The 23,045-nt window shown below is 38.6% G+C and overlaps 4 protein-coding genes and 1 long non-coding RNA gene across 10 annotated transcripts; 2 read left to right on the forward strand and 3 right to left on the reverse strand.

Moving 5' to 3' along the window:
* Positions 1 to 479: 479 nt before the first annotated feature.
* Positions 480 to 6,562, reverse strand: LOC112294522 (E3 ubiquitin ligase PARAQUAT TOLERANCE 3). 4 transcript variants are annotated; one of them, XR_016498523.1, is made up of 11 exons: positions 5,942 to 6,561; positions 4,795 to 4,894; positions 4,544 to 4,631; positions 4,175 to 4,311; positions 3,894 to 3,955; positions 3,611 to 3,673; positions 3,265 to 3,421; positions 2,977 to 3,125; positions 2,653 to 2,829; positions 1,424 to 2,379; positions 480 to 526 (listed from the first exon to the last, which is right to left on the reverse strand). XR_016498523.1 is itself a non-coding variant. In XM_090244611.1 (11 exons), exons 2-11 carry the CDS (start codon positions 5,988 to 5,990, stop codon positions 1,685 to 1,687), a joined length of 1,677 nt encoding a protein of 558 aa, XP_090100737.1. In that variant the 5' UTR covers positions 5,991 to 6,020; positions 6,122 to 6,562; the 3' UTR covers positions 480 to 1,684. The 4 variants fall into 4 exon arrangements, 2 of the variants coding, with proteins under 2 accessions (XP_090100737.1, XP_024400814.1); XR_016498524.1 differs by having other exon boundaries at positions 480 to 529; XM_090244611.1 differs by having other exon boundaries at positions 480 to 2,379; positions 5,942 to 6,020; positions 6,122 to 6,562.
* A 2,727-nt stretch (positions 6,563 to 9,289) lies between these two features.
* Positions 9,290 to 10,098, reverse strand: LOC149989708 (uncharacterized). The gene is made up of 2 exons (XR_016498550.1): positions 9,970 to 10,098; positions 9,290 to 9,571 (listed from the first exon to the last, which is right to left on the reverse strand). It is a non-coding gene; the product is annotated as an uncharacterized LOC149989708 (long non-coding RNA).
* LOC112279197 (uncharacterized) lies at positions 10,029 to 12,441 on the forward strand. Of its 2 annotated transcripts, XM_073532315.2 has the most exons (5): positions 10,029 to 10,166; positions 10,314 to 10,475; positions 11,061 to 11,173; positions 11,541 to 11,720; positions 11,926 to 12,441. In XM_073532315.2, exons 1-5 carry the CDS (start codon positions 10,123 to 10,125, stop codon positions 12,111 to 12,113), a joined length of 687 nt encoding a protein of 228 aa, XP_073388416.1. In that variant the 5' UTR covers positions 10,029 to 10,122; the 3' UTR covers positions 12,114 to 12,441. The 2 variants fall into 2 exon arrangements, with proteins under 2 accessions (XP_073388416.1, XP_090100782.1); XM_090244656.1 differs by lacking the exon at positions 10,029 to 10,166 and having other exon boundaries at positions 10,411 to 10,500.
* A 51-nt stretch (positions 12,442 to 12,492) lies between these two features.
* Positions 12,493 to 16,535, reverse strand: LOC112279196 (protein phosphatase 1 regulatory inhibitor subunit PPP1R7 homolog). Its single transcript, XM_024513398.3, has 8 exons — positions 16,396 to 16,535; positions 15,178 to 15,762; positions 14,809 to 14,889; positions 14,386 to 14,616; positions 13,913 to 14,059; positions 13,314 to 13,456; positions 12,936 to 13,050; positions 12,493 to 12,775 (listed from the first exon to the last, which is right to left on the reverse strand). The coding sequence occupies exons 2-8, from the start codon at positions 15,487 to 15,489 to the stop codon at positions 12,692 to 12,694; spliced, it is 1,113 nt and encodes a 370-aa protein (XP_024369166.1). The 5' UTR covers positions 15,490 to 15,762; positions 16,396 to 16,535; the 3' UTR covers positions 12,493 to 12,691.
* On the forward strand, positions 16,443 to 22,770 carry LOC112279194 (oligouridylate-binding protein 1). 2 transcript variants are annotated; one of them, XM_024513391.3, is made up of 13 exons: positions 16,443 to 16,583; positions 16,953 to 17,245; positions 17,934 to 17,995; positions 18,423 to 18,525; positions 18,916 to 18,992; positions 19,416 to 19,477; positions 19,598 to 19,685; positions 20,310 to 20,385; positions 20,704 to 20,734; positions 20,949 to 21,098; positions 21,294 to 21,391; positions 21,625 to 21,798; positions 22,046 to 22,770. In XM_024513391.3, exons 2-13 carry the CDS (start codon positions 17,108 to 17,110, stop codon positions 22,373 to 22,375), a joined length of 1,389 nt encoding a protein of 462 aa, XP_024369159.1. In that variant the 5' UTR covers positions 16,443 to 16,583; positions 16,953 to 17,107; the 3' UTR covers positions 22,376 to 22,770. The 2 variants fall into 2 exon arrangements, with proteins under 2 accessions (XP_024369159.1, XP_024369160.1); XM_024513392.3 differs by having other exon boundaries at positions 17,069 to 17,245.
* The last annotated feature ends 275 nt before the right edge of the window (positions 22,771 to 23,045 follow it).

Below are 23,045 nucleotides of genomic sequence, written 5' to 3' on the forward strand. Positions count from 1 at the left end.
AAGTAAATCACAAGTTAAATTGCAATTATTTTTTATGCAAGATATCAAACTAAACATTGTGAATGATTGACTACAATAAGAAATTTGAAAGAATGACACATTTTGTTGATCCATCAACATTTATACTTTGAGATATTAATATTTTTTTAATCATATTATTCAAACATCTTTGTTTATTTGCTTGATGATGATTTTTTCTTTTTTCTTTTTGGTAATTACTTTGCACATCCAAAAACTTATTAATAAGTTTGTAATAAGAATTTTTTGCAAAAAAAACTATATTAGAAAGTTCATGAGCTAGAGGTTTATAAACCCTTCTTTATTTGAATAAATAACCAATTAATTTTGTAGTTTGTTTTAATTCTTTTAAGTTTTTTTAGAGACTAAAAATTAAGTAATTAGATTCAAGATTGATTTTTCTGAATTTAAGATCCAAAAAAAGCTACTTGCAGGTACTTGGATGTGCAAAGTAATTACCAAAATACCTTTCTGGTTTTGCCTCCACCAACATTGTCTGCAGCTCCATCTGCTACAGTGCACTAGTTTATCAGCATCAATGACAAAGACAAGCAACTAGGTACTAGAAACTCAACCGTCGCCTTTCTGATACAGATGTAACGACATAGCTAGGAAGATATTAAGATCACAAAAGCGAAAGAAGATCGTGATGATGTTCAGAGTAACCAAACATGGACAAATCTAAGAAAGAATTGGACACAGGCCAAATGCGGGAGGTCATAATAACTGATCTTCTTTTTGAGAGCAAATATTATATCCTGGAAAAAACATAGCACACCCGACAAAATTCAAGAAAAGCCAAAAGCAGCTGCCAAGTAATTCACCCTCCACTCGCAAACCTCTTAAACACAAATTTCAAATTAGCTCTAAAAGTTAGACAGTCAGTAACGACTAAATGATTAACAAATCTAATCTTCTAGCAATCGACAACATGCAAGAGACATGCTGCTGGATTGTGTTACATATAAAAAAGCCTGCTAAACGGTAGAACAAACAAACAAAAGGCATAACGAATAACTTCATCTAATTAAGAGGGTAAGTACTGTTCAACAACGTTCAACACTTGCACATGAATACCATATTGATTACTCGATGAACTACGAAGAAGGCCTACAGACAGTTAACCCAAAATTCTCATATACTACAGAATGACAGTAATAATGAACGTCTTCCACAACAATTCGCTGCATCTCATTACCACATATTACTCACCTGCTCTAGAGTAATATACTGTATAAGTTAAAGATTTAGTCATATATTGCACAAAGACATCTATAGAAATGTAGAGGCCACTTTTATCACACTTTAAATGCCATCATGGGCTAATTCTAATAAGCGTTTCCAACAGAACTTTCTTCTGTGAGGCAACGTATACACAGCAAGTTACAATTGACACCAAACCTACCTGCTTGGACAGGACGGGCGCGTTTCTTCTTCTTTTTCCCTGAGATAAATCAGCCAAAGAACAGTCAGGGTGTACCAAAACGCTCACGAGAAGGAAACTACGAGACCTGAATCATTTGGTCCACCTGGTTGATCTTGTACAGAATGCCGAGTGATGAGCCCACTAACATGATAGAATTTTCACATACCAGTTGCGAAAACTAAATGCACAGTTGGGAACATGTAAACTTCGCATGCTTAATGCCGATATAGCGATGCGGTATTATGTGAAGAAAGTAGTGTGCCGTGCATAAGCAAAGTTTGAAATATGCCTACTTTCACAAAAAGAAATGAATGCTAATGAGAAGTTGCATAGCACAAGATGAATCCTAAGTAAAAACAGGACAGAGGAGAGAGATCTTTCTGCACAAATTTGTCCAATATGTGCAAAATAAATGTACCATACTGAACACGACCCAGAAAGTCCGCCTTGATTGAAAAATTCCCTGTAGCTAACTTCCAAACTTGGAGAAAAACGTGTGTTATTCCTCAGTGAAAACACACCTTTGCTAACCTCAGACTTCACTGCTACCCCATCCGTCTCCTTAACAGAGAGAGACACGATATTCTTAAATATCATGCCTGCTTCTCCATCGTCATTTACAAAACCCTTCACTCCTCCTTTAAGAGAGGTCCCAGCTTCCTGTTTTTTTGAAGTTTCTGCTGCATGCTCCTTAGAGGGGGGCCCTTCAATGGCACCTCCGCTGTCCTCCCCTCCGAGCGTCAAAACAGCAGAGCCTTCAACTTTTTCATTTTTACCTTTTTTGTCCTTTGAAGAATCTCCTACATCCTCCACAACTACAACATTTGTAGGAGATGCCTTCACAGGTGCACCCGCGGAGTTCAAAGGCTTTCGTAGCTCAATTTGTAGGCGTGATCCAGCAAGTGCATCAACCTTCCGAGGACCAGAGCCCACATCTAGCCATTCCCCATCACAACAGACCAGGCACTCAGTAGACAGCCAGAGCAAGAACCATCCCTCACCAAAAAAAACAACATGTTTAAATAGAACTAGAATCCTGCATACAGTGAATACAAGAAGTACCAAAAATTTTCGCTCTCAAGCAGCCAGTACAATCTACGCATCGAACGATTCAACGAACTGTAAAATATTTAATAATGAATTGGCTAACAATAGAAAGCTACAGAAGACGAGACAAAATACAACTTCAAGTGTCAACTTAAGCTTACCAGGCAATTGATACTGTTTGTAAAAACTATCAGATGCCCCACTAGTAGTCATTTGTGTCTCGAGAAAGCGATCAATAGCCTGCCTGAGATTGATGTTTGGAAGCAAGTCATCATTCTTGAATTTCGTAGACTCGCATTGAGGGCACTTTCCTTTAGCTATCAGCTGATCCCTAATGCCTGCAGTCATCATGAGATACACGCTCAGATCATATCATAGGAACCACCTCTCGTAGCCTTGTTTTGTGAGAGTGTTTTTGAGAGCCCTCAAGTATAAAAATACTTAAAGCTGCAGAAGAATTCAAAACGATAACATAGAGAACTTACATTTATCGCAGAAACTATACTGACAACAAGGTATCATAACTGCATCCCTGAAAATGTTGCCACATAAAGGACATTTTAACTCTGGGGGTGGCTCTAAATAGGTTGGCCTAATGGCCAACAGCGCATCTGCTTCTTTGGCAAAAACTGATCTGTGAAATGTTCACAACCAGGACAAGTCAGATATTAGTCTATTCATACACACAACTCAAATGCGCACAACCATAGAGTGACATGTTACATCCCGTAAAACGCATTGCTTGTATAAACAGTGTGAAGCTAAAATCTCACTCGTCAGGTTGCATAACAGCAACAGATCCATCTGGAAGTATGTAGGAGCCCTCTTGATCAGCTTTCAGCTGAGTTTTGGGAATACCCACAGGTGATTTCATTTTCCTCATGTCAAACGTAGGATCTCCATTAGTTGGACAATGCTGGATAAAGTGACCTATACACGAAAGAAAATGTGTAGTGTGAAAGGAAAAAAATTTCCAAATAGTCCTAGAAATCCAGGCTGTACTGCTCTGCCTCCTTTACAAATGCAGCAAACCAGTACTTTAGACCTGGGTCCCAATTATAAGCCACAAAGCGTATCAGCAATAACAAACAGTTGCCATTTTCAGCAAAGATTACATACCTGGTTGACCACATCGATGACACACATAACCCTGTGGAGGCGTTGCCCTTCCGAAAGTGCGACCTGCACCAGATAATGCAAGCGGAAAAATCTTAGCAAATATAGCCATAATCTTTTGGCCATAAAATAACTTCTGCAATGAAAACTCAGAAAAGGACATCTCACCAGAACATACAACCATCAAGTACTTTAAGACTAAGTGTATGGCATATCGTGTGAAGTCTCCACAAATAATGACAGAATAGACGCAGCAAATTTAATCCTGCAGTGCTTCTTGCTGTACCTCCTCTTCCATAGCCCCCACGCCCAGAACCTCTGCCTCCACCAAGACCCTCCTTTGTTTGCCTAATGAAACATCATGAATATTGTAAAATGAAAAGTCTCAACGTTTCCATACACTAAAATCCACCCCGAAGTATCAGGACAGCCATGACCACGACCACAACGACTGCGACGACAAAAAAAAACAAAAACAAACAAACAAACAAACAAACAAACAAACAAAACGAAACAAAACAAGAACATGAGTCAATTTTCAAAACGATAATACAAAAAACTAATTACCGTTGCCAGTCCGAGGCTGTCGTGTTAACCATGGCAGCAATACGGATGTTTTCATCCGGATCCACCTTACTGACAACAGGCTCAGGTATAGCATACAAGTCCACACCAAAATCATCCAAACTATCCATTCCAGCATTCTGCACCACTATTACCGTGTTGGTAAAATTCAATCTCAAAGGTCGACTTCCTCACTATGACAAGGAATAATTGCTGCAAGAAAAATATGCCCAGTTGCCAGAATATTCCCAACAGCAATGACGACGGATGTGATCTGCTGAGAAAGATACGGAATAAGAATATTACAGCATTTGAAGGAGAGACGTCTATCGTGAGCGGCAGAGAAATGCAAAACAAAAAATTACAACATACGGAAAGAGCTGCAGCTTGTAATGTAGTGTCAGCTCCTCTGCTATTGTCACCAGCCACCGAGTCTGCCGTCAAACTATAACTATTCGGCCTGTGAATTTCACAACAACAAGAATATTGTATCTGAATCTAATTACAGAACACACAACCAAAGGAGGTCTTATTTCAGCACCAACACACGGGAATATCAAGACAAGCCGAATCATGTAAAGCAAGCTACAAGTCTCCTACTAAATCAGACAGAAAGGCCGTACTGCTCTTGAACTCGAACAACTGGTTTCAAGCGAGATGCAGGAACTCTTTTGATGATAACACTGGTGTTTTTAGGCAAAAGAAATGAATCTTCCGAATACTCTGAAACATTAACACAGCATCATATTGTAAGTGTTAAAGCCAGGAACATGATGACAGCATTGCACTGTAACTTACTAAAACTACTTCTGCATCCAAGTTGCGCCATGAGCAGAGGTAATCTTGGAGATTTTGCCCAATCAGACGACACTGGCTCTAAAATTATCCCTTCGCAAATCCATTGTAAAATTCCCTCTACAAATTTGAGATGCTAAAAAGTCTTCGTATACTGAAGATGTACAAACCAAAATAGGTAATCATTTGCTACAACCACAAATGTATGTCCACATTCGCTCCACTCCAAAGGCTCACCTCCAGTCCATCATCTCCAAAATAGATACGCATAGAAACGCATTCTTGTTCTCAAAAAAGGAAGAGCAGAGACGATGAAAAAAAGACCACACTCATGATTGTGAGAAAAAATGATCGCGTGGGAAGTGCAAGCTCCCATGAAAACCACAAGAGTTCTTCAATAGACAGAACTATGACTTACAGAATCACCTATCCTGAGAAAATTAGAGTCGGAGACTCGATGGTATTGCACATCAGGCCGGACACATTGGACTATCGTAGAAGTTTTACAAGGATTACAACTGCTCATTGAGGCCAATTTCAATAATCTTCAATCGAAGAACACTCAAAAATACAAATCGATATAGCAATGCGCCATATCTGAATTCAATACTTTCGCAATCTCGCAAGAAAAAAAACTACTTCTCCCTATAATTTCTACATATAGGGATTTGCACCCGTCCCACTTAATAGGATTGCCTTGAATAAATTCATGGCACAAGAAAGCCACCAAAAATGGCATCTAACGAACGTCTGAAATCACTACTGAGTAGCAGAAAAGACACAAGATACTGCCTTGAACTACTGAGTCCATCAGAAAAGCTTCAAGTGCCATCTGCTGCAGAATCACCGCTAAGTGGATACCATAAAATAAACCTACTAAGCTTGAAACTACAAATTTGGACCGTACAACCTCTTCGGCTGGTTCTATTGAAAACCAACCTCTACGCTACCTCTTGAATAAGTTGAGAAGATTACCTTCAGCTGTTTGAGCGTTGGTGATGAGCAGGTCGAAATCCGTTGCCATGCCTAAATTCTTGTGTTCAACTATCTTCTCCTTCAAAGAACCAATTGAGATGAAAGGACCATCAATGTCGATGGAATCATATTCAACAGCACTTCTAAACTTGAAGTGAATAGCCATACTGCAAACCATACCTACAAATAGCAGATGCGTGCGTACGAACACAGACGCGCGCGCTGTGTCTAAAACTACCTAACCTTGCAACCCTCAATTTCCCCCTCAATGCTCCACATCACGGACACGTGAGCCTTCCACGATCCTCCAGAAAACCGGATCCCAAGCCAATTAGCGATAGAAACGGAATTAAAGATTGAATTGCTCAAGGTATCCAACAAAGGATTTAAGCAGGAAAAAAAGCGTTTGCCACGAAGGAAAGACGTGCTGCAAAGGGATCAACGAGGAGTAGGACGATACAGGCAAGATGCGCCCAGGGTTTCCACTCCTCGGCTGACAACAAGAGCCGGAGGGAGAGAGACTGGACTTGGGATCTGGCACCGTGCAGTGGTGCTGCTGATCAAAAGAACAAAGCGTCGTCGAAGACTTAGTGCAGCGAGATCTGCTGCGCAGTGAGCTCTTCTTCAGCCTTCCTCCAAGTTCGTCCCGATACCCGACCCCCATACCCTTCGTAATACCCGGATCCTCTCATACCCTTCTTGATACCCGAAACTTACTGGTATCCTTATCATACCTCGATGACCAATATTTATGAGAAAAAAAAAATGGTGGAGAAACAAGGTTATGATGTGCTCTAACAGAAAAAAATAAAAATAAAAATAAAAATAATTACAAAAGCCATAGTGTTTCAATTGAGTATTTTTACAGTGTTAACAAAATGCATTCAGTGAATTGAGTATTTTTATAGTGTTAACAAAATGCATTCATACTGTTTTTGGCATTGGACAATTATACATATGGAAGATGGTGGAAATGTGGGAATGATGTATGTGGACAAGTTTTAATGTCAAAAAGGAATGGAATACATTTTACTACATGAAAACATATGTATATATGCATGATTGTGAAAGAAGTATTAAAAAAAGTGAATATAACTTTTAAAAAATTCCAAACATATTTCTTTATCTTCTTTCTTCTGGTGAAAGAAGGATTTTGCAAAGGATCAAAAGTTTAATAATTGAAAAAATTTATAGATGACGACATAGAAATATATATATATATATATATATATATTCAATTCAAAAAATAACTGGAAAATTTTAATTTTAATTTATCGACCACATTACTGTGTTGGATTTACATTAAATAAATAAATAAATTGAACATATGTATTATATGTTTTATTATATGTTTGAACATATGTATTATTGATTGAAGTTTACATGAAATATTCTTGAATTCATTAACTTGTGTTTTGAGTGTACATGTGTGTATGTACATACGCAAATATGATAATTTGACTACACATTTCTTTTACTAAATAAAATAAAATAAAATAAAATAAAAAACTTTTAAATTTTAAGGAGAAAAAGGTCTATCTGGTGAAGTGATTATTTTAGAGAAGATTGAGGTACTTTTGAAAATATGCCATGGTTTATTGTTTTATTAATTTATTTATTTATTTTTCATACTACACTCAGAACAACCTTTGAATAAAGTCATCAATTATTTGATGAATATATTTATTACAAGCTTTTTAGATTTTTTTGAAGCTCCAGAAAGATACTTGCTGGGAGTTGATTGCTGTGCAAAATGATAATGCTGGAAATGCATAAAATAATAAATTAAATGCAAACAATAATGATTTTTATTATACTATATTCTATGTTTGATTGTAGGACTGTATTTTTTCGTGGGAGCTAAAGATTGGTGAATACATTTGATAAATTAGAAATTGAAGAACAATAAATTTTGCAAACAATTGACAAAATTAATGCATGTACATTGTTATAGATAAGTATCTATAGATGTCCATTTAGAGAAGATATCCTTTGCAATGAAGATACAAAGAGATATTATATCATTTTTACATTATTACAAAGACATATTATATATTATAATTTAAAACTTGAGATACTAAAATGTCCTTTTAAAAATATTTTATAAGAAATAGTTATTATAATAAAATAAATTATGAGATGTGTAGTTGATATCTTATAAAACATAATATCTGTGTTTTTTAAATTAATTTAATTTATTTCTAAATATTTGCTTCATTTTATAAACTTGTTTTAAATAGTATAATTTTTTTAAATAGAAATTTTTAAAAAATATTTTTCTAAATAATAGCAGGCAATTTTACAAGTGCCTCTGAATAAATGATAATTATTTTAGTTTTGATTATTACTATATAATATTATAGATATATTAATTATATATGTATTTGATTGAAAGTAAAATGAGTTACATATATGTGGCTTACCCAAACATTTATTAGAATCCAACATAACCATAAATTAACAAAAAATGACAAGTTGTACCTAAGTTTACAACATGACACTATAGAAATTAGAGGCTTAAATCTCAATTCTAAAATCACACATATGTCCAATAGAACTTTTGATAAGATTTATTTGTATTTATCTAAAAATTATTATTACAATTAGAATTGATTTTTAACATATAACTTAGAATAGAACTTAATAAATATTTGTACACAATTATAGATGTATAATTTATTTTAAATTTTGATTTTATAAAAAATTAGAATGTCTTTTATTAAGAATATTCCTTTAATATGTATGTAAGAATATATATATATATATATATATAAATATATAATTTAAAGATTAATTATTTTGACTTATAAAATAAAAGCTTTAAAATGTATTTTATGCTGTTTCTATTTTTAATAGTAATATGCATAGTAAATGTTTTTGTTATTCAGAAAGCATCAAATTTTTACACAAAATTTGCTTTTGATATAGTATACAAATGTGATAATAAAGATATGTTAAATAAGTTATATATGCAATTTATTCTACTTTCTACAAATACATTTTGAAAACATCTAACACAACCAAAATTTCAAAGATTTACTAGAGATTATCAATTATTAAATAATGAGAGCGAGAAAAATAATAGTACTGAACGTTGATTTCAAAATTAATCGGAAATGATTTTAGTATAGTGGTTGGGAGATTGTGGATTCAAACCTCGATGTCATCATTGTCTTTTTTAAGCGACCAATTTGACACCTCCTAGCCATGAAAAATGATGACTTGAAAAGAACAATGGAAAAAAAGAAAAAGAAAAAGAAAGGTAAAAAATAGATCCATGCACGCTTGGTCATGGAGCTTCGTCGGCTGCCAATAACATTGTGAAATTGTCCAACTCCATCAAGAAAAGAAAAAAACTGCAACTTTCTCGTCCATCTTTTGAAAAATTGCAGTGTGCAAATAATGCACACAATTGTGAAAAAATCTTTAACATAAATGCAAGATTCACTGCAATGTAACTCCCACCTCTCCATAGAGTTCAGTTGTTGCTGTGGAGCAGTTCTAGCACATTATGATTGCATTGGTTTCTCATGACATAACATCAAGTTTGAGTGAAGCAAATGAGTTTGTGGTCTCACTTGCTCTAATTTTGCAGGCTGTGTTCTGTGACCCCAGCTCCACGTTATTGTGCTACCACACAATTCACAAGCCTTCATCAGCCCCGCCTTATTAACAAGTGCCTCACATACTTCTCATCTTCTCATGCAGAGATTCATCTCCTCTCTCGACACAGTTAGTAGAAATGCAACCCAGAGATTCCAAAGCAAGACCTAATCTAAGCACCCACAATGTGTTGATTTATGTGCTCCATGCCCGAGTTGTGCATCTCGGACTAATCTGGTTCACTTCCAGCACCCACAAAGCGAAGGGAGTGAAGCCACACAATTAACGCAAACGATCTTGCACAGAGCTTACAAGATGGTCTCAGCACATGTTTTAATGCAAGCTTGTTATAAGGCGTGCTTCATTTGATACAGACTGATCAAAAATAGTGACAACACGGGGATTACCCTTAGAACAAAACTTACCTGGATTGATTGCTACGGAGATCCTCATCCTTCCGGCCAGGGTTTTGGCCACCGGAACCATGCAGCAGCTAGCCCAGTGCCGAACCCAACTGAATTCATGGCATGTGATACTGAAACCACGGATTGTTAGTTAAAGAAAGCCATTGTGGCTACATGAACCCACGTGAACGAGTGAAGAACCTCGACTGTGGATTACGGTAGGTTCCAGGGTATCGTCGCGGTTTGCTTAGCAGCTTCTGTGGGTGAATTCGTTTCCAGTGGGTTGAAGAGTGAATTGTGTATTGGGTTGTTCCTCGTGATGGGAGGATCATAGTAATTGTGGATGTACCGAGATGGCTGCACAGCGCGGGCACTGGGAGCGCGGTAATGGGCGGCTTTTCTCGGTGTGGAGCCAGCCTTTTTAGTGTGTATTGCGTCGCTAGCTGGGGAACATCCTTTCTCTGGCTTCTTTGGCATCTTCTTTGTCTTCTGTACTGGTGCCATCATACAGGAAGGAATGAAACGAGGTAATAAGCAGCATCCACCATCCAGGTATTATCAACATCCGAAGTTCTTGATTTCTTCTGCACTTCATAGATTGAATATTTCGGATTTCTTTGGTTGGAGATGTAGTGGAAGGTTGGGAAAGGAAGAAGGTCGCTGGCAGGAGTGCGCGCGTTTGGGTTCGATATCTGTTCGCGACACCACATTTTTTTGAGAGAAAGTTGATACATTTGTAGGGTCTGCATCTCATGTTCTCTTGTGGTGCATCCATACAACAGACGATGCATGATTAAGTAGAGTAGTTAAAGTGGGGTTTGCGTTAGGGTTTAGATTGTATGGCACTCTGTTCTTTTAAGGTGATAATTCCCTCGTTTGTTATATATATATATATATATATATATATATATATGTTTTTTTAACGATTTGGCCTTTCTACCCTAATTTTGTGCCTATGCCCATCTTAGATTCTCTACTCTGAGCATTTCTTTAGGATTTAGAGGTATATAGGTCTGGAATGAAGGTGTTGTGTAATTAGTTCCTTCAGCCGAGGTGGACACGTCTGCAGGCGAGTGACAACGGATGCCATCCCCTTCTTGCTCCTCTTGTAGAGTGCGGGTTGTCTGGGATGAGGAAAATCTCCATCAATTGGAGGCCACCAAATCTCCTAAGCAGAAGATAACGGAGCCCAAAACCCCCTACTATGCGCCAGACGTGGGTGATGGTATGCTTCCATCTCTTAGCTATGGTCTTTTTCCAATTGTTTCATGTATATTTACTCTAGAAGAAATTATGGAGTGTATTGTTAGTATTCCTCATCTTCAGAACAAGAAAACCACGACATCGATGGTATAGTGGCGTGGGGTGAAGAACGGTAGTTACATGGCAGGTGGTGTGTCCCAATCACAAATCAATTAGAACAAATCATCCATGAATAGTCTATTGAGAGGCCTGAAGTTTCAACTGATACTTAGGCTGTGCTTATCAGTGACTTTATTGCCACTCGTAATGAACTTGACATAGTCAGTCTAATTTGTCCATGATGATTTTCCGAGTAAGCTCAATTGTTTAGGCTCGAGTGGGTCGTGCAGGAGGATTGTCTCCCACTCCTGACGACGACAGGATGCAAATGGATTCAGCTTCACATGCCGAGGCAGTAAGACATGCGCTCTTTGAAGCTACAACGAAGGATAGAGCTAGCAGTAGCCGATCAAGTGTCAAGAGTTGGAATTCCAGTGAAGATGAGCTGGATTGTATGGAGGCTGATGAAGGTACTTTGTCGTCGACTCACATGTAGTACAAATATTTACAAATTTTATTACGAAATAATGTGTGAATTACTTTCGATGATTAGGTTTGGTTCCCAACCCACATTACGGCCTCTCTAGACCTGTGACCACTTGTTTTTGGTTATTTGTATGAGATTAGGTCGTATGATGATTTAGGTTTGTACTGGATGTAAATTTTTGATCGCAGGCTCAGATGGAGGTCATTCGGGCAGCTTCGAGGAACTCAGACGTAAGCATTACGACAATGAATATAAAAAGGCTAAATTGCTGGCTAAGGGGCCTGAGATTGTAGTTGAAGACGAGGAGGATGCTAATGGGGAAGCAGAGTCCAGTTCAGAGGCAGCTCTTAAACGCCCACAGCAGCAGCTGAGTTAACTGCTCTCCCTGCCCCAGGTCATTTCTGTGTTACTAACGCATACAGGAGCTCGGAGTGAAGTCCATTTTCTCCTCAGGTGTAAAATTTGAGTGAATAAATATTCAAGGTTGTGCAGCTCAATGAGCGCTTGGTGCTCCATTAATTTCATGTTAGGTTTTCGAGTGATGTATCCTTCATCTACAGGAACTTTTGAGCCCAGTTTCCTATGTAACTGGTTTCATACAGCTTATCTAAGGTGTGTATGGCACCTGGCAAAGAGTTTTCCGGAAATCATGTATAATCTTTCTGAAAAAATGTAGGTTTCATTATTCTTGTTTACTTAAACAAGTAGGCGTGTGTGTCGGTGTCTTTTACGGTTCAAGCAGTAAGGGACAGAAATTAGGTGGAAAAAAATAATGGAGCTGATTACATGTTGATGCCTCAAAAGCATTTGTAGAACGGCAGCAAGTCGATCTTCAGGACGATAAATCTCAGAACCGACCAACGCAATATCATATCTAAATCTGATGGGGTGTAATATCCTGATCTAAAACCTCACTTGAATCAAAAAGACAAGTGGTGCTTCGTTTTAAAGCCTCTAATGTAGAAGTAGGTGGGAGTCCAACTGCTGCAGCTTGGGAAGGATGGCTCTCATTGTGCGAATGTAATTGGGATCATGGGCCTGAAATTTGAAAAGAACAGAAAAAACATGTAAACAACTGAAAGAAATGTGGAAACTCTCCAAAGGCTGTAATTTTGGACCTGAATGTAGCTAAACTAAGACACTAGTCATTACAATCACGACAGCTTCCACTAAATAAGTAAGGGTTCGAAGTGCGTACACAGGGGTTTCGCTCTAGGTAGATAGTGGTAAGAGAGTTCTTACACCCTTCCAACTTCATCTCAATGTCATCCAATGTAGCAACACTGTTGTCATTAAGCCACAGATCTTCCAACCTGCTTGCCCACACGAAGTGCATGAGTTTGATATGATCATGTTTCTAGAGACCCCTAATGCAAAGCTGCGCAAATTGCAGTAGCGAAGGAAGTATTTGAAAACGTCACAGTATCAACAATTCCCAACGTTTGTTTCAACATACCCCTTCTGCAAGCAACACTAACTCAGGCGAGGGAAGAAAAATAATAAATTGCACGTGAGTGCACAAACTGACGGCCACTACACGCTATAATTCAACATTACATCAGAATATCTCAGATACCTGGTGAGCTTTTCAAGGTTGCTAATGTCTGTTATTTTGTTTGATGCTAAATCCAGCACACGAAGATTTTGAAGTGTTGAGAGCCCTTCCATTACAGATATTTGGTTATGGCTCAAATAAAGCTCTGTCAAGTTCACACATTCCTGCAACGAGCAAATTTCAAACGATTATGTTGGCAGATGCTAGCAAATTGATTTGTGGCCGCGCAGAACGGAACCATAAATGAGCAAACCCTGCTCTTCCCAGCCTGTCGCATCATTGCACTAATTTCTTACAATGACGATAAGTTTCAGGATCATAATGTAATGGGATTAGTTCAATTTTAGTTGTGAAGTACCGCAGATACGAAAAAATTAACCACGAAAGAATTCACAAAAAAGAAAGAAAAGCAAAATGTCTTCATGCAGGTTCAGCAATAAAAGAAATAAAAAGATAGCTACAAAGTAAGACCTACCCTGAAACGTTATAACTTAGACAGAATATTGTTTAATATGACAGAATTCAGAATTGCAACTGAGTAATACATAACTTCGGATTAAGGCATTCACAGTCAAACAACCGCCTGAAAATTCAAAACAAGAGCATCGTTAAAAAAAGACCTGGAATACCGCCATTGAAGACAGCCGGTTGCTCTGAACACTAATCTTAAGCAGACCAGTTAAGCCGCACAAGTTTACACTCTGAATGCGATTGCGCCCCAGCCACAACTGTTGCAGCTCTTTCAGCTGATCAAGGCCCTCCATAACCTGCAAAACAAGGGGATCGACAAGCTTTAGACATGACAAGGCAGACAACAGCCTCATCTTAAATCTTCGATTCAATGACAAAACATCCGATAAATCACTTGGAGTGATGCCTACATGCTTCTTTCTTTTCAATTTCGGTATTGTGATGGTGTCAAAATCATTACAGAACAAATTAAAAAATCGAAAAGCGTTGGATCAGATCAGAACCCTCAATAACACAAGAAAATAGCGTGGTGCGACATTGTAATTGTCACTTCAAACCATCTTCTACCTCATGCATCTACTAATTTCTGTCATAAAGCTATGAAGTTCCAACAGGAGCATACTCTAATCCTGTTGGAGCCAAGCTCAAGAACCCGCAGTCTCGTTAAATGCTCGATCTCTTCAATTTTCCCAATTTCATTTTTCGATAAATAAAGCTCAGTTAATGACGAAGAAATGGCAGACATGCCGTTCATAGACGACACTTTGTTGTAGGAGACATCCAGCAATGTTAGATTCACAAGATTGCTCAATTCTGGTATTTTGAGCAGTTTATTGTCGCGCAGCACCAGTTCCTGCAAAATGCCACGCATAGCAGATCCATCACCCAGGGAATCTGACGGGACAACATTAAGCATTAATTGCGTTCACTCGAAACAAGAGCACAACTTTATGTAAACATAAGCTGTGAATTACTGTGAATCATTGCGAGGACTGTTTAAGAGCACAACGCAAGAAAATTTAGAACAAGAGCACAAGGAACGCACCTTCAAATCACTTAGCGCTGTACACGGACTCAACACACTCACTGCATCATCGGCGAGCAAATTCTGTTCAAAACTCAATTTCTTCACATAGCACGCAATACAGAAACACCATGACATACTTTAGAGGCAGGAGAGGACAAGAAACTTGGAAAACCACCGTTCTACAAATGAGTCAGAAAAGTTGACAATCTAAAACCCGAAGCCGATGCTGATATTGCGTAAGTAAATTTAAAAATCACTTACACTGTCGTTGATTACATTATCTGCTACTTTTGTAACAAATTGCACAAAGACACGAGTGCTTTTGTGATATTGAGACACCAAATGTAAGTAAAAATAATAGAAGATAAGAAATTAGGGGCGCAAAACCTGAAGGTGCGACAGATTGGCAATTCTAGGGTCAATGGAGGTGAGGCGATTAGTTGTTAAATCCAATTCCTCGATATAGAGAGGCAAATCCACGTCTGTCAAATCTTGCAGTTGGAAGCTAGTCAAGTCTAATATTCTTTCCTCCTCCGTTCGAATCATCGCATTTTCTTTCGCAACTTCTGCAGCAGGAGCGGATTCAGCTTCCATCGAGTTGGCGACGATCTCTTCATCTATCAGAGATTCTTCTCGTCCCACTCCACCCACTTCTCCCATCTCTGCTGCAGCTACAGCAATTGGATCTTCACAAGACATCAAATCCGGTTGATTGTCACCTCCCACTCCACTTCCGTTTCTATCATTGATAAACACAGAAGCCGAACTAACGACAATTGCCACCTGCTCCGCCTGGCTGCGTTGTGCCTCTTCCACAACAGTGACACCACTACGCCAGCATTCGATTCGCAATGGGCCTCGCAGCTACTTCTTCTCCAATTCTCTCTCTTTTCAATTACTAGTGAATCATCCACGCTTGGGGCACAAAAACAAAGGTCTAGGGTTTACAAAACACAGCGCAGCCTTCGCCTTCTGCTTAAAAACAACTCATGGACAAATTCAGCCATCACCTAGATCATTTGAAAGCTCCGTGCAATGACACTCATACTCGCCGGATGCAATCGCTTCCGATATCGACAATATCGTATTCTAAAAATAATTGACAAAACAAAAAAAAATAATTATACGAAACAACAATACTTCGTGATATTCCGGTACTGTTCACATCCATTTACTCTTTGACCCAATGCACCCCTTCTGGCTCACATCCAAACTGCAATCCCATTTACTGAAATCGAAATCTCAATCAATAGATCAAGCAAAAGAAGAAGTAGAAGAAGAGCATAAGCTAATTAATAAAGAACTAATTTCTTTGGTCTGAAAGCATTCAAATTATGTGAGAAAGAGGTTGCCGAAAAAATTGATTCCGAGGGTAATAAGGGGCGAAAGAGAAAGTGAAAAAACAACCCACCACACTTTACTGGGTGGTAGAACACCGTACAATGTTGCGATGTAGACTTGGAAGCCGAACAGAATGGCGGAAGGATTTTTGCGTAGTCCGTTAATCGTAGGTAATGCAGACACAAACTACCGTATCTGGAGGTGGGTATTATATATTATTTGTCATTTTTCTATTTTTTAATTTACATTTGCCTATAGACGCACCATGTGAAGGCAAGCCACTTCCTCGTTTCCCATTGTCATTTTGCTCTTCCCTCTTGGAGGCTCTTGTTCTAGAAACCCTGGCATAACTAACTTCGGTCTCTGCTTTGTCCTCCATTTCCCCCTTTGCAGCGATTGCAACTGCACCCACTTCCTCGTCTAGTCCGACCGCTGCCACCCCGATCACCGAGGTCAGTGGCTGATTCTCTGCCTGCATAAATTTCAAATGGTTAGGCTAAAGACTGGCTTTAGAGTCGATTTGTCTCATTTGGGTTGTGTGAGGGAGTTCATGTTTTCGGGCCACGATCTGTGGTACGCGTCCACGGATTTTGTTATTTTAGTGGCACGCTGTTGTGGATTTCGGTGGTGTGTATTGTTTAGCTTGCCCGCAGCGAGTGTTGTTAGTGAGCTTATTTGTAATTTGGATTTTTCCGCTAGCCTATTTTCTGGGAGAATATTGTCTGGATTTGAGAGTACTGGGTTGGCTCGGAGTTCAAGATCGTCCTATCTTTATTGATTGAGGATGGGTGTGTTTCGGTACACTCGGCTGTGCTACGCAGGTGCAAAACTGTTGTAGGTTTTCGGCTTGTACGGCTTGGAGAGAACAGTCTTCGTTGGGGTTGTGTCGTTTCTTCTTGCATCTGTTCAGAGCCGTGATATGTTGTGCACTAATTAGGTCAGAAACGCCGAGCGTGTGTTTGCCAAAGCGCATACAATGCAGCAGACCGAGCAACAGCTATTTCAGCAGCGGCTAAAACATCAAAGTCTCGTGCAAGTTATGCTGCAGCAGAATCAGCATCAACCACAGCAGCAAGCGCTTTATCACCCTGGCTTGCTTGCCACAATACCCCAGGTACTCCAACTATGCTTTTTCCGAGATATTTTCATTTTTTATCTTCATTTATTTTTGAGACTGTGAGCTTCGAATCGTTAAGCTTTCGGAGGTGGTTGTTCATTGCAAATGTTTGCGCCTTTTAAAAAAGACCATAGTATTGTCTAAACGAACACCCATTTTGGCCTTAATATGATTGGTCTCTTTAGTCTTCATTTGTTTGCCCTTTAATTGAAACTTACAAAGAGCTACTCTGAGGGTGTGAAATTGACATTTGTTCGGTGGTTAGTGGGAAAATTTTCGTGGTGAGAATTCTTAGCAGTAGGAGGATTATGTACTGATTAGTTTTGAGAACTCTGTGGTTCGGGTTCTCGTGTTCTATCTTGATAATGAGAAATTACTTTTGATGACTGGGGTAGTGCAGTTATGTTAGTTTCTCATTATCAAAAGCTTTCAAAGCTTTTGTCTTGGTGACGTTTGTTGGTGGGTGTTGAAATATCTCAATACTTGCTAGTTTTTCACCGCGGTTCCCAGGGCTGTCAATCCTGGAATCCTCAGGATTCCAATAGTTTTTTAGAAGCCTTCCTACAAAGCTCTTGATGCCGAGTTTTTGTACATGTAAACAGTAAAACATCAGGAAGGGTAGCTTTTTGTACTCCTGTTCACGTGGTATAGTCTACCATTTTCTCGCCGTTTTATTTTTTTGCAGATGGAACCATTGCCGAGTGGGAATCTGCCCCCTGGGTTTGATGCAACTTCTTGTCGTAGTGTGTAAGTTCATTGCTGCTTTTTCTTATTTCAGTAGTCCTACCCCAGTCAGTTTTTTTTGTTTTCTTTCTGTATTTTGTAATTTTTTTAAGCTCTCATTGTTCTACCTTTTTTCAGCAAATCGTGTGAGTCTTTTCTTTGATTCTTTCAGAGCGATTGTGAAGCTACTTGTCTGGTTGGACTATCTCAGTACATTTCTTTTACTTGGGTGTCTGGCTATTTTTTTTGAGGTTTAATTTTAATTTTAATTTTTTTAAAAATAAAATCATCCTCAAAACTTTCTTTTGGCAGTAAAAGTTGGGGAAGCTAGTATGTCGAGAAGGATTTTACTATTGAAGCAGTGTTCATAGCGTATCTAATTTTTAAGTACTAACCATGGATTTCTGTATGCATTTGGTTATTTATGATTTTGTGTTGTTCCTTTATGCAGTTACGTAGGCAACATACACACGAAAGTTACAGAGGCGCTTCTTGCCGAAGTTTTTTCTAACATTGGGCCGTTGGAGGGTTGCAAACTTATCAGGAAAGAGAAGGTAACTGTGGTGTACAACGCTCGCTTTCTCCTGTACTTGTCTTTTACTCATTACATATCAACAGGTTGCAGATGTACTTTGTTCATGTTTTATGATCCAGATTCAGTAAACCCAATCTTGTCACATTAGCTAGTTTGTGGCTACTCGTCATTTCTTGTATTTCAAGTACACAAACCTTGTGAGTGGTTAATCGAGAAAACTCAGTTTGAAGCCATAATCTGTTGATGTATTAGGTTCATTTCCCCACTCTTATACGTTTCTTTTCACTGTGGTTCTTTTAAAACACATTATTTAACTGAATGTTTCTTGACATTATACTTTAAGGAAGTTTTCAATTCTTTCGAGTCGCATTGGGGTTTGATAGTTCATTTCGTGTTTTTTTTCTTGCAGTCATCATATGGATTTGTTGACTACTTGGACCATATTTATGCTGCAGTAGCATTAACTACTCTAAATGGCAGACTAATGTACGTTCCATGTACCTTTTCCTTTTACACATTCGTAAATTTAGAGATGAAGTTCATGCAACTTTATCCGCTGCGAATGAAGTGCCTCAAGTATTGCCCTTTCTGTTCCATATGTGTTTTGATCTAATGTTAACTGGCTGTTTCTTTTCTTCGCTCATTTATGATCTTATCTATGTAGTGAATTATCGTTTGTGAATATTTGTTAAACTGATTTTTTCTCAATTTCAATTTCATACAAAAAAAATCACGTCTTTAAGTGGCATTCTGCACATAGTATTCTTCCTCACCTCACTTCTATTTTATCTGGTTTTCATTTTCATTTTCGTCTTCACTTTTTGTGCTTTCCTAATTTTCCTTACGAATGCAAGGACCAAATAGATAGTAATTTCTTTTTCTGATCTGCGTGGTGATGATGCTGTGTAGATTTGGACAGCCTATCAAAGTTAATTGGGCATATGCAAGCGGGCAGAGAGAGGATACTACAGGTGTTTTATTTTTATTTTCTAGACTATATTTGGCGCTTCTGGTATGGCTGCTGATTAGGAATTGCATGATGTTTAGTATGGACTTTAGCTATTATTTATTTTCTATGTTGCTTGTACCAGGGCATTACAATGTGTTTGTGGGAGATCTCAGTCCGGAGGTGACCGATGCAACTTTGTTTGCTGCATTCTGTGTCTATCCAAGCTGCTCGTAAGTTGCTGCGACGATTATTGCCTATTTTTGTAATTGAATAGCAGTACTTTCATACTCATCCTTTCTATTCATGCAATAATCTTCTATAGGAAAAGTTGCTGCTTAACCATTTGAATATCTATAATGAGGATATGATATATGGCATTCTCATGTTTTGCGAAATATGGCTTTATCCTTATTTTTTCATTTGTATATGTCGTCGTAATAGTGTAGTCAAATCACCTGTGAAAAGGATACAGTTGAGATTTGTATATATATGATTGTTCATGATGGATCTCTGGTCCTATTCATCAACTTTCATTGAATTCAAATGTTTATTAAGCTTGTTGCTTATGTAGTTTGCAAGATACTTAGTCTGAGACTTAGATGTGGCAACAAAGCTTAACCTCTGTTGTGCCCAACACCTAGGCTTCTCTGAATTTCTTGTAGTCCCTGCTAATGAGTTGTACAAATTAAATAAGCAACGTTAACCAGAAACATCCCTTTCTGATCAGGGTTTCTGCTGCCTAAGTAGGTTTCCGAGAGCTAGTGTGGCGATTGAACGTTTTTGTATTAATATTTTACAATTTTTCAGTGTGCGCGCACTGCTTTTTCTTTTTTGAATAATTGGTTGGTGAACAGAGATGCACGAGTTATGTGGGATCAACGCTCAGGTCGTTCTAGAGGTTTCGGCTTTGTTTCTTTCAGAAGTCAGCAGGTAGGTTCAGGCACTTTTGCTTATAGATCGTCTTCAAGTGGATTCAGGCAGTATCCAGTGGAAAATGGTCTTTTTATTTGTGTAGTAGTTTAGAGCTTGACGCTGCAGAATGGCCCCCATTTTTGACGTATGAATTTTTAAGTCACACTGCTTATTTTTAATATTTCTGTGTTCTTGATAAAATTGTAAATGCTCAGCTGTTGTAGATGATACTTAATGTCTGTCTATGATTTAGGCCCTCCCGTTCTTTGTGTGATGAGTTGTACACTCACATAACGTCATTGTGTTGATCTATTCCAACTTTTCTTGTTTTTGCAGGAAGCAGAGAACGCGATCAGTGAGATGACTGGTAAGATAAATTCATCCTTGTTTGAGTTTATCCAACAAGGTCTTTGGCCATCACTGTGCCCAAGTTTGGCGTGTATTTCTGGATTCATTTGACAGACTGTAATGTAGATGATCTTTTTGGTAGGCTTCAATCTTTTTTCTCCCAGTTCCTTTATTCTATTTTTTAAGTAGTAAAAAATTCAGGCCTATTTTTTGATTCTTGGTGATATTTGCAGGAAAATGGCTTGGAACCCGGTCAATCCGGTGCAATTGGGCTACAAAGACGAACAGTTCTGCTTCAGCAGACGAAACAAACAATGGTGGTCATGCAGTAGGAATGAATGGTTCTGGTGATTCACTTTCTGGACTGCAATCGCTTGGGCAAGGTAGTTCTCATTTTCCCTCAACAGTGTTTTGTTGTCTCTTGTTGTCTCTCTTCCCTTTTCATTTAGCATAATCAAGGATATGAATATTCTTGATTAGGAGAGTTATTGCTGGGTCACTGAAACAAATGGATTTAGCACCCTCTTCCGATCAATGAAAGAGACTCATTACTATATTGTTTGATTGCCTCCTTCCAGATTCTAAATCAGAAGATCGTCCAGAAGGTTCTGCTGGGGATGGACCAGAAAATAATCCACAGTACACCACCGTGTATGTCGGTAATTTGGCCCATGAGGTATGAGATTTTGAACGTCCATGCTTACCTCATATACTTATTTTTATTTGTTAGAACAGATACTGATCAAGTAGAGCAGAATTTATTTATAGATTGTATGAAGGATTCCAGGCGAGTTGAATGTAAATCAAATCTTTGGTAGTTGTGATTCATTAACATGTCGATTTCATTGATTTCATCCATGGATCCCTATTACTATCCTATGGTCATTTCTCGCAAACTATTGTTTATAGGTGAATCAAGGTGAATTACACCGATGGTTCCACTGCATGGGAGCTGGTGTGATAGAAGATGTACGTGTACAAAAAGATAAGGGATTTGGTTTTGTGAGATACCGAACGCATGAGGAAGCTGCCTTAGCGATTCAAGCAGCCAACGGTAGAGTACTTTGCGGCAAGTCTGTTAAGGTAAAATGAATTCCGCTAGTTTTATCTACGTTGGTGTGTTTGATGCGTGTTCTGATTTTAATTAGACGTTTCTTTAGTTTTCTGATGGTTAATCCTTGTTCGCTCATAGCATCTCCCTTGATCTCTCATATTGAGAGTAGGGGCACCTCTTTAGACTTAATTTGTCATGTAAAAGAATCTATTATGTTCGATTTTATTATCCTCGCTTAGCATATTATGACATTGGTGCGTCTTGTTGGTATTCTAGTGTTCCTGGGGCAGCAAGCCTACCGTGCCAGGATCGTCATCAGCACCACTTCCTCCTCCCCTCCCAGTAAACCCGTATCAGGCTGGTCTTATGTCTGGAGTAAATCTTGGTTACAGTGCTGCTGACCTCTTAGCATATCAACGCCAACTTAGTATGACACCGCAAGGTGCTGGGCGTGCGCTTTTACCATTACCCCATCATCAAAGCCTGGGAGTTGGTCTTGGTCAAGGTCCTCATTTGGGAGCTCCTGGTAGCCGAGTTTATGATAGTTTTCAGCCAGGAGCAGGTTTGGTTTCGGGGGGACTAGGTCATCAACAGCCATTCTACTAATGCTAAAACTTCTGGAAGCGTCTGCCTGGTCAATCCTAAAGGGATTGCTTTTGGGGCTTGCAGAGCACAGGATCAGTGATGACCATGCTACGTCATTAAGTTGCTGTCATAGTTTTCAAGTGACATGTAGATTTTAGCATTGTTTGTCATGGGACTGTTAGCTTGCTGAAGTGGTCAGGTATGATATGCACTTCGGTCTGATTTTTGGGGAGGTCATGATGAGACTCTGCATGCATCCAATTACTGCTGTAAGCCAAGATGTGTGCCGCTCAAATCATGGGATTGTATGGAACTGTGGCCAGTCACCTGCTCGGAAGAACCTTGGTATTGCAAAGTATTCAATATTAAATATATCAGTAGCTTCATTTTCAAATGTCACTGGAAATTTAACCCAACCTTCGAGCATTATGGTTGCATTCGCGGAGCTGCTTATAAGTCCACCTCTGCTTACACAGAGCGCACATGTTTTCATTTTTAACTTTAAGGTATGTAACGATATTTAGTGTATTAATCCAACCTTTGAATAATGTGGTTCACTCCTGTAGTGACCACTTGGTCCTTTCACTTGCTCAGTTTCAAACTGTGTAAAATATGCTTCTTATCCTGTTGTGGACATGACTGGATAAAATATGGCAAACATGGCAACTGTCTGGTTGATGGGTAGGAATTT

The sequence above is a fragment of the Physcomitrium patens genome, chromosome 2 (assembly GCF_059467195.1).
Source record: "Physcomitrium patens ecotype Gransden chromosome 2, ASM5946719v1, whole genome shotgun sequence".
NCBI classification, from domain to species: domain Eukaryota; kingdom Viridiplantae; phylum Streptophyta; class Bryopsida; order Funariales; family Funariaceae; genus Physcomitrium; species Physcomitrium patens.